The 18176-nt window shown below is 40.5% G+C and overlaps 1 protein-coding gene across 6 annotated transcripts in view; it reads right to left on the bottom strand.

Moving 5' to 3' along the window:
• The window catches only part of LOC134663743 (tensin-2), a 125079-nt gene continuing 106903 nt past the window's right edge, over positions 1–18176 (bottom strand). For 5 of the 6 annotated variants that reach the window (XM_063520216.1, XM_063520214.1, XM_063520217.1 and 2 more), the window contains 12 exons: positions 15173–15794; positions 10700–10987; positions 10264–10392; positions 9498–9627; positions 8142–8284; positions 6917–7089; positions 5814–6069; positions 5192–5348; positions 4570–4742; positions 3807–3921; positions 2479–2727; positions 1–2277 (listed from right to left, as the gene is read on the bottom strand). In XM_063520216.1, coding sequence (XP_063376286.1) covers positions 2689–2727; positions 3807–3921; positions 4570–4742; positions 5192–5348; positions 5814–6069; positions 6917–7089; positions 8142–8284; positions 9498–9627; positions 10264–10392; positions 10700–10987; positions 15173–15794 — 2225 coding nt within the window. In that variant the 3' untranslated portion in view covers positions 1–2277; positions 2479–2688. The remainder of the gene's footprint in view (positions 2278–2478; positions 2728–3806; positions 3922–4569; positions 4743–5191; positions 5349–5813; positions 6070–6916; positions 7090–8141; positions 8285–9497; positions 9628–10263; positions 10393–10699; positions 10988–15172; positions 15795–18176) is intronic. The other variant, XM_063520215.1, reaches the window with a different exon arrangement.

Below are 18176 nucleotides of genomic sequence, written 5' to 3'. Positions count from 1 at the left end.
TTTATTTCAAATAATGTATTATAACCAATAAATACATTTTACAACAGTTATTTATTACAATAGACGTGTTACATTTAACATTAATATCTTAGCTGGATATCATTACAGAATTAAAATATAATTCTTATTTAATCACTGGTGTACTCTTATAAGGCAAATCTATGGCGTCAAATATTGATTACGGGTTGTATAATATGGTATAGTTAGCGTCAAAGATTGTTTACATTTTTCGCCTTATTACAAAGTAGTAAGGTGCTAAAGTGTAAACATATCTTTAACGTCAACTGTACATAATTGTACCTACTCTTTAATAATAATAGTACATTTCGATGCTAGTGCGGAAGGTATGTCATTACTTCACGAGTACCGAGATATCTTGCCACGAGCCGCAGGCGAGTGGCAAGACTCGGGACGAGTGAAGAATGACATTTCCGCACGTGTATCGAACGACGTTTTTTAATACAGTTGCGAAAAAATAAGAAAAACATTGTTAATCGTACACTAAACAAAAGTGGTAACAGTGACAGCTCGGTTAGACGTCGTCTTTAAGTATATTATATCTATGGGCGTTTGGCAGCTATTCCGTTCCATTCAGTCAACTTATTAAGAACGGAATTTTCAATATTGAATATTAAAAAATAAACGTGTTATAATGATGAAGAGGTAAGTAATTAAATATGAAATATGTAATATTTTTCGTATTCTTACATTAACAGTAGGTTTTTATGCTGATTACGACGTTTAAAGGAAACTAATATTAACACTCATCAATAAGTAGTCGTGAATTGGAACAAGTATAAATTTAAAAAAATTGGAAAAGTAAAAAGCACTAGTTCGAGATAACCAACTTTCCGCACGCTAAACAGCTACGTAAAGTAGCACTTTTTGAGCAACTGTATTAAAAATTAATATGCAATATCTCAAACACAGATTGTAACCCATCTTAGATATATTGCTATAGATGTACTTGGCTACTACTACTGACGAATTGCGACTATGGTTTTTATAGTTTGTAGTGCTATTATAGACAAATTATTAAATAATTTGTACCAATTACTTTAGGGTTTCTTGAATGAATCAGTGCAGTAGTTGTAATTACTGTGCTAATAAATATTAAATGTTTTATTTAGGATTTTCAAAGCTGTAATATTTGTATCATCTTAAGTTCTGTATTCATCTTAAGTTAACATTTTTACAGGTTATTTATTACATAATTATTGAGTCGTTTTAAGCATTCTTGTACTCACATTATTCGTTGTATGATTACTAGATTCTCATGTATGTAGTCATTTCATTTATAGGTTCTCGAGTTACCCACTACACTACGAAAGACTTTCATTATTGATTAGAGAATTATTGTTCTGTCGCATTTATTTATTTTCTATCTAGATCTAGAATTTTTTGATTAAGGTTCTTCTCTACACTCTCTTTTCTCACGACCCGCGTTTCTAAATATCCATTGAATGCGCATAGCAAATATAATTTCATGAAATTAATTGATGGAGATTTATGTCATAACATATCATCGGGTCTACATTAAAACGTATAAAATTAACTGTCCTAATTCAACAACACATAACAAAAACAATAATGCTTAACATATGTATGTAGGCATGTTACATATAAATAAAGATTAACTTGTTGTGTCATTACAGGGTCTGTATTAGGTAGGTACTTGTAATATAATAGCACTAAAGATGGTTAAGAATTTGATTGAGTTTGAGTCTATGGGTATGCTATTTTATTAAACTATACCACACTATACATATACATATCTACATAATGTTAATACGCAGAAATTAATATGATTCTGATTATGCCCATTAGGCATTATGCTTTTTCGTTATAATATCTCAATAATTTGATAGATACTTAGATACTAGATCTGTTATGTGTTATAATATTAGAACGTTTAATTTTATGTCAAATGGAGCAGATAGATGACAAAATTGCATCACATTTTTATAACAAATTATGGACTCTTATCCTTAACTCATAATTACACATTGACAATGTAGACGTTTTAAACATTATATAGGCACGCTCGATATCACTACATTATATATTAAATTAATATATGAGACTAGTTAGTTTCTTCTCTATGCTACAGTATTAATATAACATTTATATTAATTTAGCTTAAAACTAACGAAAGGGTTGGTTAATTGTACTTGGTGAATACGAAGCGTATTAAAAATAAAATCTTTGAAATGAGTTCATTTATGTACTAGTAAATGAATTAAAGTTCATAGTGACCAAGTTCAATTTGTGAAACATCTCACAAATGGTATCGTCTTGGGTCGTCCCATTCGTATTTCGTCAAGTTCTTAAATTAGTCCTATTCTGCTTTCGACACGCATTCGACATTAAAAGCCACCAACGTTTGTGACGAATGTAGAATGGGTGACGAAAGCAGAAAATTAGTCCTACTAATTTAAGAACTTGATGAAAAACGAATAGGACGACCCAAGACGATACCTCACAAATGTAGTTAATATAGTCAGTGTTTACACGGACAATAATGCTTCCCAACTTTACAGAGTGAAACATCCAAATATTGGTCCATTTAGATTATACACTCTGTATGTGTTGCCACAAAGTAGCTGGGGTCTCGTAGATCGCTGTTAGTGCATAACACATCCTATGAATATTCCATTACTTATACTCATCAGTTGATGTTAGAGACCCTTATATTATGTCCTTTTTCTGCGAGTTTCCGAGTAATGCCTGTAAAAATAAACATATTACACTGGTTACTAAAATAATAGTAGCTCTAGTTAACTCATAATAGTCATAATACGATAGTAGCCCGAAAATACGTTAACCATTTTTTTACAGCGGCATATTGTTGATAACTTCAAACATTTGCGTTTGTGTATCAAAATACTACTTTAGTAAAATTATTGTAGTTTCAATTTTTAATAACGTTTTGTAAAAAATGTAGGTAAGTAAGAAAAATATTCCTATGAATTATTTGAATTTTTTTTTGGGTCAGCCTGTACCCTGTACTTAATACCTAAGACTAAAAAAAACCGGGCAAGTGCGAGTCTGACTCGCGCACGAAGGGTTCCGTACCATAAAGCAAAAAAAAAAACAAAAAAAGAAAAAAAAACGGTCACCCATCCAAGTACTGACCCCTCCCGACGTTGCTTAACTTTGGTCAAAAATCACGTTTGTTGTATGGGAGCCCCATTTAAATCTTTATTTTATTCTGTTTTTAGTATTTGTTGTTATAGCGGCAACAGAAATACATCATCTGTGAAAATTTCAACTGTCCACTGTTGTTGTTGTTGTTGTTGTTGTTGTTGTTGTTGTTGGTGTCAACTGTGTGTGTAATAGGGTCCCGTTTTACCCTTTGGGTACGGAACCCTAAAAACTAACGGGCTCAAGCCCGAGTCCCTTTAGGGTCCCTACCTAACCTACCCACATTGGGTTCAAGCATCACCCAATCCTGAATTTTCTACTTAATGGCGCGTCGGTTTTACGTCTCGAATCTCGCTAGGTGTCTGTTATGCCGCTCTTGGCATGAGTATGTAAAACTAGTAAACTTGTAGGGTAATAATTGCGTCAGTGTACCGTCCGATGTCAGTTTCCGTCCACTTGACGGATTAGTAAATAATTAATACATTTCATTTATAATTTGCTACTTGCGAAACATAATTTTTATGTGGATAAATAAATTGTCTAGATATTAAGGATGCAATAAGTCCAAATTTGTGCAGCATTGAAGGTTTATATTCAAATTTCGTCAAGTGGACGGAAACTGACACCGGACGAAAACGAACACAATGACCCTATGACGTTACCTTGTTGACGAAGTTGACGATAGCGGTGGCGGGCTGCTCGGGCTCCAGCTCGGCGAACACGTGGCACTGGTTGTCGGAGCCCGTCGCTGCGCGCGCCACGAACGCGAAAATGCGTCTGCAGAGGTAAAGTGACAAGTTACTAGCCCGTTTTTTAAAGGTTAGAATTTTTCTAACCTCAAAAGTAGTGGTTAATAACTTTTTTTCTGAAATGCTAGGGTTCCGCCTGCGGTAAAATAATATGTTACCACTATATTAAGTACTTAAGTACTTTTGAGGTTATACAATTTAATTTTTCTACCCGGCATTGCAATCTATCAATTAATTGATTGGAAAGTGTATTAAAGGGGTATACTTCACGATATGTCTGTAACTTTAAACGGTAATAGAATACTCTATTACCGTTTAAAGTCCTGTGTCGTTAAGGATTTTCATACATCTTTACGCCATTGTATTTTTTTTTATTTATAAAGGAGGCATATGTTGCGTATTCTGCCACGATTTAAATGTTAAAATGAGGCTATTCCACTGTCGTAGAAAAAGTATTATATGTAACTGACAACAAGGCCTAAACACTTGTGTGGTCCTATTATGAAACTCGCTTCGCTCGTGTTATAAAACCACACCCGTGTTATGAGGACTTCGTTATGTATCAGTTGCGTAAACTACTATTATAAAGATTCAATCCCTTGTTAAATAGGCACGTTTGCGTGCCGCGTCCGTTCACTTGTAAATTAAGCTTTACAGATATAAAAATAAAGCTCACTTTTCATTCTTGATGCCGTTGTCGACGTGTGCGTAGCGTCGCTCGTCCGGGTCCAGGCCGGCATACGACACGTTGGCGGCGGGATAGTGCCGCCTGAAGAACAGTTTCCGCGCCGAGTCGGTTAACGTGATGCCGCCGCCGAACACCTTGAAGTGTACCACGTGCGCTCCTCCCTGAATAATACAAATAAGTTCAGGGTTGAGGTGTTAACTTAAAGGGGCCCACTGATTAACAGTTCACCGGACGGTACCTATCGGCCTGTCAGTTGTTGGGAACTGTCAAAATTTTGTTCTAAAACTGACAGGCCGATACCGTTCTGCGGACTGTTAATCAGTGTACCAGCTCGCCGGACGATATGTTCGGAACTGTCAAATTTTGCGTTTAACTAACAGGCCGATGTCGTCCGGCCGACTGGTAATTAGTGGGCCCGTTAAGAGCGTAAATTTTGTATGCCTTTCACGTTATGTCAGTAGGTAAGTTGCTACAAATTGGCTGGAAGACCATCATAATAACTTTTCGCATTCGGATGGAAGCTTATTAGACTAGTTACTGGTACTTATTTGCGCTGCAGCGGCTGGATCGGATCTCAAGCTAAAACAGTAGTAAAGAAAATAGCATTCACCTTCTTCAGTATAATGTTGGTGACGGCTCGCTTGACGGCGGCGGGGCCGGTGAGCGCCTCGGTGTTCTCCGAGCCGAGCAGCAGTACGTGGCACGCCGCCCCTGTCGCTAGTAGGGCCCGGGCCGCCGCGTTCGCGGTGCCGCCGCTCCATGGATCCCTAAACAGAGAGTTCATGTTTAGAATAAAGAAATAATAAGCTCAAGTGGAATTGGGCGGGACATATCTGTCAGATGCACCCGGACAGATGGGCTAAAATAGCGACCGAATGGGCACCACAGATCACCCAAGGCAGAGGCAGACCAAAATATGATGGCGAAACGACCTGGACTCATTCTGTGGCGACTGGCATAAAGCCGTGACGAGTGGCGAAAGACAGGGGAGGCCTTTGCCCAGCAGTGGGACACAATATAGGCTATAAAAAAGCTAGATATGTTTCGTAACGTAGTATCATAAATTGGACTCAACGGAACATATTTCTTGCATTTGTAGTGTCACAGAGTAGCGCAGAAAATCGATTGAGAGATTGTAGGTGTCGGAACCGATAACTTGCTAATTGTTGTTTATTTAACTCTGTGCCTTTAGTAACTCAACGACGGATCGTTAAAATAGTGTATCGAGTAACCTGTCAGGCAGCCGCAGCGGCACGGGCAGCGCGAGCGGCGTGACGGTGTGCTGGTAGACGAGCGCGGACAGCGAGCCGAACACGGGCTCGTCGGGGCTGCCGCGCAGGCGCACGCCGCGCGCCGCCGGCTCCACGAGGAAGTGCCGCACGCCGCCGCCCGGGCCCGCGCGCACGGCCAGACCGAACGCGCCCGGGAACGAGTTCGAGTCGCGCACGATGAATGAGCCCTCTTCGAGCTGCTGCAGCGCTGCTACCGCTGTAAGTAACATAATGTTTTTAGGGTTCCGTACCCAAAGGGTAAAACGGGACCCTATTACTAAGACTTCGCTGTCCGTCCGTCCGTCCGTCCGTCCGTCCGTCCGTCCGTCCGTCCGTCCATCCGTCCGTCCGTCCGTCCGTCTGTCACCAGGCTGTATCTCACGAACCGTGATAGCTAGACAGTTGAAATTTTCACAGATGATGTATTTCTGTTGCCGCTATAACAACAAATACTAAAAACAGAATAAAATAAAGATTTAAATGGGGCTCCCATACAACAAACGTGATTTTTGACCAAAGTTAAGCAACGTCGGGAGCGGTCAGTACTTGGATGGGTGACCGTTTTTTTTTTTGCTTTTTTTTGTTTTTTTTTTGCATTATGGTACGGAACCCTTCGTGCGCGAGTCCGACTCGCACTTGCCCGGTTTTTATTTTAGCACTAACCACAGGAGGCATTGTACTATGACTCCGATGCGGGATATACGGTTTTTAATTATTAAATGTTTAAACCGTAACTTAAGAATATGACATAAGTAGGTACAGTCGACGTCAAAAATATGTTTACATTTATCGCCTTATTACAAAGGAGTAAGGTGCAAAACTGTAAATATATCTTTGACGTCGACTGTACATAAGTTGCTATACTTATACGACACTTCGAAATCATGAGACAAAATTGTACCGAGGTACAAAACAAAAAAGAATCAAATATGGTAATTCGAGCCGGATATGTTATTGGCTCATATTTACCATTGGAGCTCTTTATGTGAAGGGCTAATTTCGGTCAACCACATACATTTATTTGCATAATTCCACCGTAAGACATAGAGCATATTTCCACTGACCGTCGTCCCGGGAGATGTTGGGCTTGTACCAGAAGTGGCTGGTGTCCCGGGCGAAGCGCTCGCGGTCGGGCGCCACGTGCTGCGGCTCCGACCCGCCCGCGCTCGAGCGCCGCGACCCGCAACTGCCGTTGTACATCCGATACTCCGATTCGGGGCTGCTTTCGCGCTCTTTTCTGTAATATGGACATTATGGGCATTAGTTATCAAAAGCAGGCGTGGCTCACTCCGCGATTTCGTCGCTTTGCTATAGGTAGCTAAAAGTACATCCGTTCGGCCCCAATTTTGGGGTTTGCCATAAGCCGCGCGTGGCGCTGTCGCCACCTAGCGGCCATATCTGTGCTGATCGTGACAGACGCGTTTTGTTAGAGAGTGAGTCTTCTGTATCTAGTATTATTATTTATTCTGTGTCAAAAGTCAGGGAAATGGGGTTGGTCGGTAGAATTTTTTTGCAGATGGCGTCATCATAGCTTGCCCTGTCAATCCCTAGAATTGTATCAATTTTTTTTGTTTTTTTAATACCCTGGATGCCAGCCCTTTAAGCCAAATCTCATAGAAAAAGGGGCAAGCTATTATGGCGCCATCTATGCAAATCTTTGACAGTTGCCAACCCCATTAGGATTAGACTTGTGTGTTGGGCAGGACTTACGAGTATCTATTCATGGCGGAAATCGCATCTGCGAGGCTCTTCTCTTTCAATATATATTTGCCAAGGTAATAAAAAGGGTTCCGTTTTTTTGCCATTTGGCCACGGAACCCTAAAAAAAAGGTTGGTTACCGCGGGATGACCTTGAGTGCGAGGCCGTAGGCGAGGGGCTGCTTCGCCCACGCCACTGGTCATTGTTATCTTTTAGTACACTTAGGCCCAGTTGCACCAACCACATTTAACAGACTGATTTACGTCAAACAGCAGTGAAGTATGTAATTTCCCATACAAAAAAAAAATTGCGGACGCTTTAACGGTGACAGACGTTTTGGTGCAACCGACCCAACTAACGCCGACCGATAGCTAAACAAATGTATAGACGCCAAAGATACGAAGTCAGTAACAAAAACTGACATGGGTACAAAAGCCGGATACCTAGCGAGCCGTAACCGTAACCGTTGCATACCAAAAAACATAGTGTGTACGTGGTTCGTCGCAAACCTGCGTATGTTTTTTGGTTACAGTACATGCAACGGTTACGGCTCGCTAATGAGTGTATCCGGCTCAAGGGGACTCGGGTACCTGGTGACGGGCGGCGAGCGCGGCGGGCGCGCGCTGAGCGAGGGCGTGGGCGTGGGCGGGTAGGGCGTGCGCGGGTGCGTGGGGAACAGCGGCGTGCCCGCGCGGGACTCCGACCGCGACCAGCTCTCCGTCCGCTCTCGAATCTATACACAAATAACGCTTTTATTGCGTCAAAACAATTCCTAACGAGTTAACTATAGTTATTTAGGGGTCATCCATTAATTACGTCACACGAATTTCTAGGTTTTTTGACCCCTCCCCCCCTCCTTGTCACACTTGGTCACATTTGGCAAACCCCTCCCCCCTAGTGTGACGTCACATTTTTTCTACGAAATCGCCAAATCGAATTAAGTAAGTACCTAAATATTATTAATATTTTATCGAAATATTTTTGACGATATAAATATTAGTAATTTTATAACCCAAAACTGCTAAGGAAAGAAAATTAAACGAATAAAAACGATTATCGTTTTAAAAACTTGTTATTTAAATGTACAGCGAATAAAATAATTTAAATAAATTTTCGGTTACTGATGAAGTTAAAGTGACGTCACAAAGTTTGTGCCTCCCCCCTCCCCCATGTCACAATATGTCACATTTTCTTGACCCCCTCCCTCCTCCTAAACGTGTGATGTAATTAATGGATGACCCCTTACGATACAAGTGCGGAAAAGAGGAAATTCGAAGTGAGTGGCGATAAATTAAAACACGGCCGAAGGGACTGTTTTAAATCGACACGAGGTTGAGAAATACCTATTCGCACGTGTATCGTACAACGTTTTACAGCACATATGGCCCTTTAAACTTTTGACATACGCACGAAAAGTGCTATTTTTCGCCTATATTGTCCGTGTATTTTCCAGAATTTATTGCACGGTTACCTACTTACTGTGATATAAGTAGTTATACTTGTCTACAGGAAACTACCTTGAATGTTTTACCGGAATACGCAGCGTGGGTATGCCTCCTACAAGCTACTACTTTGCGCGAGCGCTAGTTGAGGGCGTCAAGGGACAACTTACATACATACATATAATCACGCCTATTTCCCAGAGGGGTAGGCAGAGACCACAGATTTTCACTTGCTACGATCCTGACATACCTCTTTCGCTTTCTTCACTTTCATAACTTTCGCGTTCGCTACAATCTTTGTTACAAAATAATATCTAAAATTTTAGTGCAAAATTGCAACCTGATTGGCTTTAGGTAATACCTATAAGCTACAACTGGAAAGGAAACAAAGATCTTACCTACTTATCTTAGATTTACTTTCGCGAAAAAAGGAGGCAAATTTTGTTTTTCTAGGTGCGTATATATGACCTAATTATCCACAGTAAGAAAGTGACAATAGCTTACGATAGTGTCATTGCTGGCCGGTTCCGCTAAGGACAGAAGACCAGGCGCGGTGGTAGGCGTAATGGGCGTGGTACTGCCACTCCACTCGCGCATCGTCATCTTTTCGAACATGAATTTTCTAGATGAGGTTCTGCAAAAACATAGTATGTATAAGTTAATATCAAAACAACTACTATTACTCCGTTGGCTCAGCGACCCAAGAATTGGCCTCCGACACAAGACAGCGCCACTTTTCTCGGTCCTGTGTGGCCTCTAGGCAATTGTTGACTCCAAGTTCGCGCAGATCCGCCTCCACCATGTCGCACCAGCGATACCTGGGGCGTCCGAGAGGGGCGAGAGGACGTCTTCCTGCTGAGCGGCCCAGGTACCAAGTCAGCGGGAACAATATTTGTGTCGTTTCAGAAAAGTGGTTTTTGAGCAGCATGTTAAAATGGCATTCAGAATTAGGTTTTAGATAGGTACCTAAAGTCAACTGAGTGACTGTACTTATGTCGTAATTTTCGTAGTAGGTTATCGATTATAGAGGTGGGGAAAAACCACGGCAGAATAATGTCAATAAATACACGCACTTTAACATTAAGTTTAGGTATTTTAATTACTTCTGTAACACCACTTTAACTAAGTAGGTATGTTACTCGTACAATACAAATGCGATAATTTGCAACATGTTGTTGTTTTTTATTCGTCGAAAATTGGCACTAGAAAAATATTTGGTATATTATCTGACATAATATGTCAGATACCTACTAGATACTTGTGTATTTACCTGTCAGGTGCTTGCGGACTGATACTATCGTTCCTAAGTGGAGTTCGTAACGTGTTGACGTGTAGGGGAACACTGAAGTCGTCATCGTCGTCAGCAAATGCTGTTGTGTCGCTAGTGTAGCCATCCATTCTGAAAATAATTATATTTTGTAAAGAACTACAATACCTATAACAAACTAAACAATGTTTAAAATATTTTCTTTGGGGTCAAAATCTACCAATTTTCCACTTCAAATTCAATGAGTTAGTTACAACGCTAATTGATACGAATTTATTGCGTCTTCATTTGAAATATGCAGTTTTAAGAAATTTTAATTCAATTAGTTCCTACGAGTATGTTAGGTACTAACAGCATTTTTTGGCCTTACACATGAGTGGCGCAATAAGCTTTTAGCTCCTAGTTTGTAACCTGATTATCTGATCATATAATTTTTTACCGGTGGCTGGCAGAGCGGCGAACATGTCTGGTGGCATCCCATTCAAGAGGTAACCGCTGGACTCTCTCCCTGGCTTCTCTCCTTTCTCGAAGTTTCTGTTGTTGCCGCTGCAACCACGTAAGGCCGGTGCTGCCTTCCAGGGCACTCTCCGACCTTCGCGGTTCCCTCGCCCTTGAACTTTCATGCCATCCCAACGTGCTTGCTGATCGCCACGTTCCATTTTCTTCAATCGCCTTGCGAGTGTTACTTGGAGGTCGGTCGATCCAATCCGCGTCCCCGTTCAACCACCTAAAACAACATTAAGCATATTCATATTCATTTTATTTGTATTAATCATACATTGGAACCATACTTAATGGAACCTTCCTTAGCTACTTATTTGAATCTTAGTTGGTATGTGTTTGTCATCTAACTACTAAGAAAACTAACAGTTAATTTTCTATACATACAATAGTAAACAAGTAGGTTTTATTTGTACAGCTGGCACATACCTAATAACATCTTGAAGTTTTTTTTGCGTAGGACTATTGACGATGGCTTCGATTCATATATGGTGAAGATACGGATATTTTTCTGTATAGGTATGTAAGTATGCGATAGTGGGTGGTGAGGATATCCCACATCATAAAGCACAACGTACTTAAGTTTTTCATCACCTTGCCTTAAGAATCATGTTGTAAACAATTTATCTATGCTACCAGGTATCCACATTTTAGTAATTAACTGAATATAAACCATTTTCTCGCGATTGCTGAACAGGAACAGCGTAGATCAGTTAAGAAACGGCACTTATTTCAATATAGGCACGCGCTATGTATGGGAGGTACCGATACCACCGGGTGCTGGAAGTATATTCCCATTAATTACAGAGCAATTGCACGTGGTTGACCAGTACAACTGTGATCTATGAATACGCATAATAGGTACAGTTCTTCAGGTCACAATTATAGTGGTTTATAAGAGGCGTGTGTGTTTGGAAAGAGATGGGATTAACGGGCCTGGTCGTGGCTCGGTCGACAGGCGCCCGTTTATGGCGACGTTTATCTCGAAATAGCAACTTGCTCGGGTCGCGATGGCGGCGACGCAATCACACGCCATCGCTCCAAATCAATTTCTACGAGCCGACCGACTCGGCTCTCATAAGTCGGCACATGTATGGCATACCTAACTGATTTAGTGCATTATGTTAAGCAACGTATAAGTACCTATGTTTCTCATAGCTTTGATTAAGGCTTTAGTAACCTTATGCGTGGGAGTTGCGAAAGATGTTTACTAGTATCGGTTTATAAATTGTCAGCAAATAGACTTTCTAAGAAAGGGCCCTGCAAGACGCTGTTTGTCTAAAGTGATCAGTCAGTAGGCGCCACATAAATAATTCGCAATAAGCAGTTTGTCGGAGCGCATGTGGCGCGTAATGTTGCGGAACGGCTGCGCCGGCGGCCCACACCCGTCACTTAACTTAATACACGTTCAAACTTCCGGATATTAAAATACGACGTAGATATCTTCTTACAAATGTCAAGTAAAATCTAATAGTTCTCAATAAAGTGTAAATATAGGTGCAATACAAACTTAAAGTAATTAAAAACTAAAAATCTAGGTGTATCGAAATTGTTGTTGCCCCTGGGGCATAGTGCTAAAGATACTGGCAGCATTTCCTCCCTCCCATTTGTTGAACGAGGAAGCTGAGCTGCCAGCTCTTTTGTTCCCGGTAACATCGAGCAGCCGTTTAGACAAATCCGCGAACAAGCTCTGAGGGTCTCAACACCGAAAGGAACAAAGTTGTAATTGGCGTCAATTTTTCCGCCCCCGAAATTCCGCCTTTTGAAATTCAACTGCTTTCAATATACCTTTATCATTAGGTATGTAATAAAATAATATAAGGTAACATAAAAAAAAAAAACACCGACACTATATTTATTAAGTACGCTTCGAGTAACAAGATCTTCAAATCGCGTAAGGTTTCTCAGGAAGCTAATGTATCGTATGTCTCATGATAACGACTAACCGTTTGCTATGAAATAAGATGTCGCTTAAATCAATTTGACACCTCGTTGTAGAACAAAAAATTACTTTAAGAATAAAATGACTCTACATTAAAAGTTACGTAACTTTAAAGTGCTCCTTTGAGAATAATTGATTTGATTACAATGCGTTGTAACGTCTCTTTGATTGACAAGATATCAATCGCTATTATACTCATTTATCTTGTTGTCTATCACAGATAGTCGACATGTGGCTCTGTTTGCGCATTATGCGACAGCGATTATCTAGCATGTCAATATGTCGTTAGTAAAGTAGTTTATACTAAAAACTTGTTTATTAAAACAAGATAGCTATCATCGAATATAAACAAACCGTTCCATTCACCGCTATATTTAATCATAAAGTTTATAAATGGCCGCTTTGTTGACGTTGCTATTCAAAATATTCAAGTAGGCATTGTACAGATGAATGAGAATATATATAAGGAGAAAACGGGAGCCTTTATGATACACGTGTACAAGGAGGTGCGGATAACGTCAATGATATGTATACATTTTTCGCTTTATTACAATGGCATAAAGTGCAAACGCGTTAACATATCTATGACATCGACTGTATGATATGTTGCCGTACCGCCACACACGCGCTTGTTGCAGTAATAACAGTAATTTACTCCTTGTTACTGTTGACACACTTGGTGATTGGCTATTATCTAGCAAACTGTACATATAATGTAGTTCTATATTTGCTTACAGAATGCCTACTTATTTTACAAAGGTTCTTGGAATAGGTAGCAAATAAATAAATGAAAATATATACTTATTGGTGGGAATTAAAATAGTTTCTGTAGCTATATGTAGCTGATATGTGGGTCGGTAGGTCATTTACCTTAATTATCTAGTTACGGATCCTTTAATCTTACGATCGCGCCTTGAATACATGGCCTACAATACGGCTACAAATCATTATTTAAAGACCACAACAGCGTCTTACATGGATTGGTTAGTTTTTGTTGTGATCATTGTTCGTTATTTAATTAACGCCCACCGAATCAGGATCCCACGCAGCATCTATCAATAAAATGATCGACGGGATCAAATTTGTTTAGGTTTATTTTTCATACTCGTTCCATGTCCTAAGACATTAAAGCGTTCAGTAAACAGGGGGAAGGAGCATAATTGAGCGTGTCTCATACAATTAATGGCTTTAGTACCGGGAAGTCCATAAAGCGTACGAAATACCAACACTACACGCCATGATATGTAATGGGTTTTGTGGCTTAGTGTAATGGCCCAGATTGGTTATGGTTTGCTTTATTGCTCGTCTTGATTGACATCGAAGTGGGTCGAGTGGAACGAAGCTAAATAAATTAAGAGACTATTCAAATCCACACCTCTTGATGCTTTATGTTATAGGTAGAGTTCTACCTCTATCATTATAATCATTTTTATTGGCTTCAGTAATGCAACTAAGTAGGCTTTATAAATTTTCTTAGTAACAAAAATCATGAGAAACACATTTATAGCTACATGTACAGTCAGCTGCAGAGAAAAGGTTCCCACGTGCAATTGCATAGTAGTTTGCTTGCGAAGTCTTGCTGACTGTACATAGAGTTCGTCTAAGCTTGAATAGAACAAAGTTAGGGAGTGTCATTAAAAAAAAAATATATATATATTAACGATGACAAGACTTTATCATTGCAAATGCCATGCAAAGTTATAATCTCGGTCCGACACTATATAGTTTACCTACTGACTAGGTATACAAATATTTGTTTTTTTTTTAAATGCATTACGAGAAGGTAAGTAGTATCGCGCGTTAATTTATTGATGATCTAATCGAACTAACTTTAATCATGGTTAGAAGGTGAGCTTTGATTGTTTATGTTATAAACTCTATTTGCTAAAAATAAAATGTAAATAGTGAGGTTATGAGAGTAAACAGTAGCTCGAGTCGAGTTGAAGGAGCGAAGTAGGCGGGTCGCGGCCTCCAGCGCGCGGCCGCCGCCTACTGCACAGGAACACATGTTTACGTTATCCGCCAGATCCCTTTTATTTTAACTTCATCCAACTTTTTAATGACCTCAACTATTCCGTTGACAGAAGAATAACAACAAATGGAGAATTTGCTTTTGGAATAATAAAACAAAGATGCCTTTATCGCACAAAAAGTCAGGTGATTTATTGTTGTTGCGCGATTGGTTTTGAATTATTTATAAAGCAACATTAATCCTTTATCTCCATGCATCCGCTTTACGAGCGGTTTTTTAATAAATTCCTACGCTCCCAACTGATTTGATTAGATTTTATTATTACACCATGAGATAACTTAAAATTTGCATTCATTCCTTCCCCAATGAAACCGGTTAGGCTGGATCATTATACTAAACCTTATACTCAATTAAATTAGAATGCCGAGTATCAAGATCTGAGAAATAACGACTTATAATTTTAAAAAATATAACGTATTAATATGAATAACACTCACCTCCCATTTCGTAAAGGAGAGGCCGGCGGTGGTACTGCTGTAGTCTTGGTAGTGGTGACATCTTCATGAGTAAGTTTACGAAGGGTGCGCGGAGAAACAGGGGTATGAGGCGACGGCGGTTCAGGGGTGGCGACTCGTTCGTCGTCGTCGTCTTCGATGGGTCGGTAGGAGCGGTCGCCGCCGAGAGCCCGCCGCACCAGCTCGGGGCTGGCCAGGCGGTTGGGAGCGCGCAGCATGCCGGGCCGCAAGCCTGGCGCTCCGTAGGTGAAGGGAGCGGAGTCGGCGCGCGCGTGATACGGTATGTCAGGCGCGCGGTCGGAGTGCGATTGCGCGGCGGCAGGCTGCGCGCCCGCGCCGGGCGGGTCGGGCAGCGCGCTGACGGTGCGCAGCATGTCCCCGAGCAGCGCGTCGAGCTCGTCGGGCGGGCTAGGCGCCGCGCGCCGCCCCGCCGACGAGATGCCCGAGTCCATGGACGCGCTGAGCAGGGACGCGGGCCCGCCGCCCGCGCGCACCACTGTCGCGTAGATGGACCCGTCGAGGGGACCGAACGTGTGCGCCGCTTCAGCCCCCTCCCCGGCCTCGCCTCCCGACCCGGAACCTTCGGCGCTGCCGTTGTTTTCACCTATGCCAAAACGTTATTAAAGTTAACTTTTAAGTAAAGTAAAATCAAATGGAAGTTACTTGACGTAACATATTTATTAACAAAAAATACCAACAGAGTTTAATTTCTGAAAACTGACAAAAATATAATGGTACCTGTTTAGGTACTTATCGTCGGGTGACAAGCAAAAGTCACTAAGTACTATTAAAAAATTAAAGTAACAATGCACTTTATCACACTTGTACCACGGTTTATTGTCCAATGAATTAAATGGTGTTAGTTAGTGACTTTTGCTTGTCACCCGACGTTAAACTCTAGCAGGGGGCCGATTTTTGAATTTCGATCGCTCGATTTGATCACTCGAAAATCGGTGGAAAACGGCGAAATGCTAAGTTTTGAAATACTAGCGATCGAAATTTGGAATCTATTGGTATTGACCACTCGATTTCAATTCTATTGGTTAGAAATAAAATGCCTAGTAGTGGAGATATTATTTAACGAAATACACGAAATCGAGTGGTCGAAATTCAAAAATCGGCCCGCTGGTACCTAACTTACAATTTAATTAAGTACTTACCTCATTGATAAGGTGTATTTATGTAGTCGTATAAACTTGCGATACAAGTAAGTATGTAGTTACGTTTTGTAATCAACCCGACAGCCTAGTCCCAAGCCAATCAGTTTAGCTTCGGTTTAATTAATGACAGCTTCTAAATTGGATCCGACTCGCTCCAATAAGAGTCCCGTGGCCCCTCCTAACAAGCCGGTGCTAATGTGTGCAATTTCCTCTTGCCTTTCGTTCAAAGACAGTTTCATTTACGTACCTAATGATAATGAGTGTTCACAGATGTTTAACGTCAATGTGTTTTGGTTGGGTTCATTGAGTAGCGCGTGGATGCACTCTTGCAGTGGGTGCAGGTGCGGTGCTAGACGGACGGGACGCCATAAAAGGATTAGGATTGCTTCCCGTTATAACGACGACTGTGGGATAACACCGTTGTATGACGGTAGAAACGTGTGAAAAAAGATTCTAGGAATACATCTCAGTATAAAACCGGGATTTTTCAACAAAATCAAATTTAAAAAGAATTTCATAAGTAGATAGGTATACGTTTTGGGAATTCTTTCACCATGTATGTACATATGTATTTCTTTAGGTTCCTTAGGTATTAGATCGACATAATACTATACCGTTTTTAATCATCAAACATGGACAAGAAAGAATGTCATATGGAATTAACGAATAAGTCAATCAGATTCAGACTCTACTATTAGATGTAGGTAATTCGCTTGTAACGGTAAATAGTATTTTTATCTTACAGGGCATAATCTAAGTAAGATCAAGCTGTGGTTATGATGTAATCACTATGACCTCGGTTTTGTCAAACAGTCCCAAAGACGAGGAATTTGCAGTCATGTTGACTATTCAAGGCAACAAATCTAAACAAGGAAGTGACCTCTTAATAAAGGTACCTATTAAAGTTGCTTATAAAATAAATTATGGCGCCTACGTAAGTTGATAGCTATATAATTCATTAATAAACTATATATTAGACCGTTTTCATATCTTTATGCATAGACTTACGAGTTACGTAGGTAAACCTTCTACATTAGCCTAAAAAGTATTACCTACCTAAAGTTGGAACAAGCTATAAGTTGGCATTGGCAGCGATTTTGATAGCACAGACTGTGCATGTGTTGTTTAAACGTCATAATTTCATAGAAGTTTGACGATTAAAATAACACTTGCACAGTATTTGGCTAGCAAAATCGCTGCTAACTTAGCTAGGTCTCACTCTAGTACCTTTAAGAATTCTTGCAAGTTAAACTAACATTTTGGCGGAACAAGCGTCTAAAATAAACGATTCAAAAAGTTGCCAAGCGAGTAAATACTGTCCAATATGGGATTGGGACCATCTTATTCATGGCTCATTTGCATAATGACTGTGTGTTTTTCGTTCACTAATTGAATGTAATACCTTAATGGTGTCATAAAAGCTGTAACCTGATCTTTTTTATGACCCTTTCATGATCGGCAACAACTTACAGAAATTAATATAAAGGGCAGAACCTATAAAATACTAAAAATACTTAGTAATCGCCACACAATGGAAAGTTTTATTCCCATTCGGTGTCTAATGGATTGTCGATTTCACAACTAAACTAAAAGTAGGGTTGTCAATAACGCAATTAGTGTAAAGATATCAACGTCAGCGTCTGGTGACCGTCGGCGTCGGCTGTTAAGGAAGATGCGGTTATTTCTGTGATGTCAACCAAAATAACATGTTGGTTCGGGCTAGTGTTACGAAACGCGCGACGGCGCAGGAAGAGGATGTGCTCCCCACGGCTCGGCGGTGCGAGCCCTACCGTCGCATCTTTTCAGTCATTAGACGTAGCGTGCTG

The sequence above is a fragment of the Cydia fagiglandana genome, chromosome 4 (assembly GCF_963556715.1).
Source record: "Cydia fagiglandana chromosome 4, ilCydFagi1.1, whole genome shotgun sequence".
Taxonomy (NCBI): domain Eukaryota; kingdom Metazoa; phylum Arthropoda; class Insecta; order Lepidoptera; family Tortricidae; genus Cydia; species Cydia fagiglandana.
Note: the sequence above shows the minus strand (reverse complement) of the source record. Positions and strands in the feature narration are given on the sequence as shown.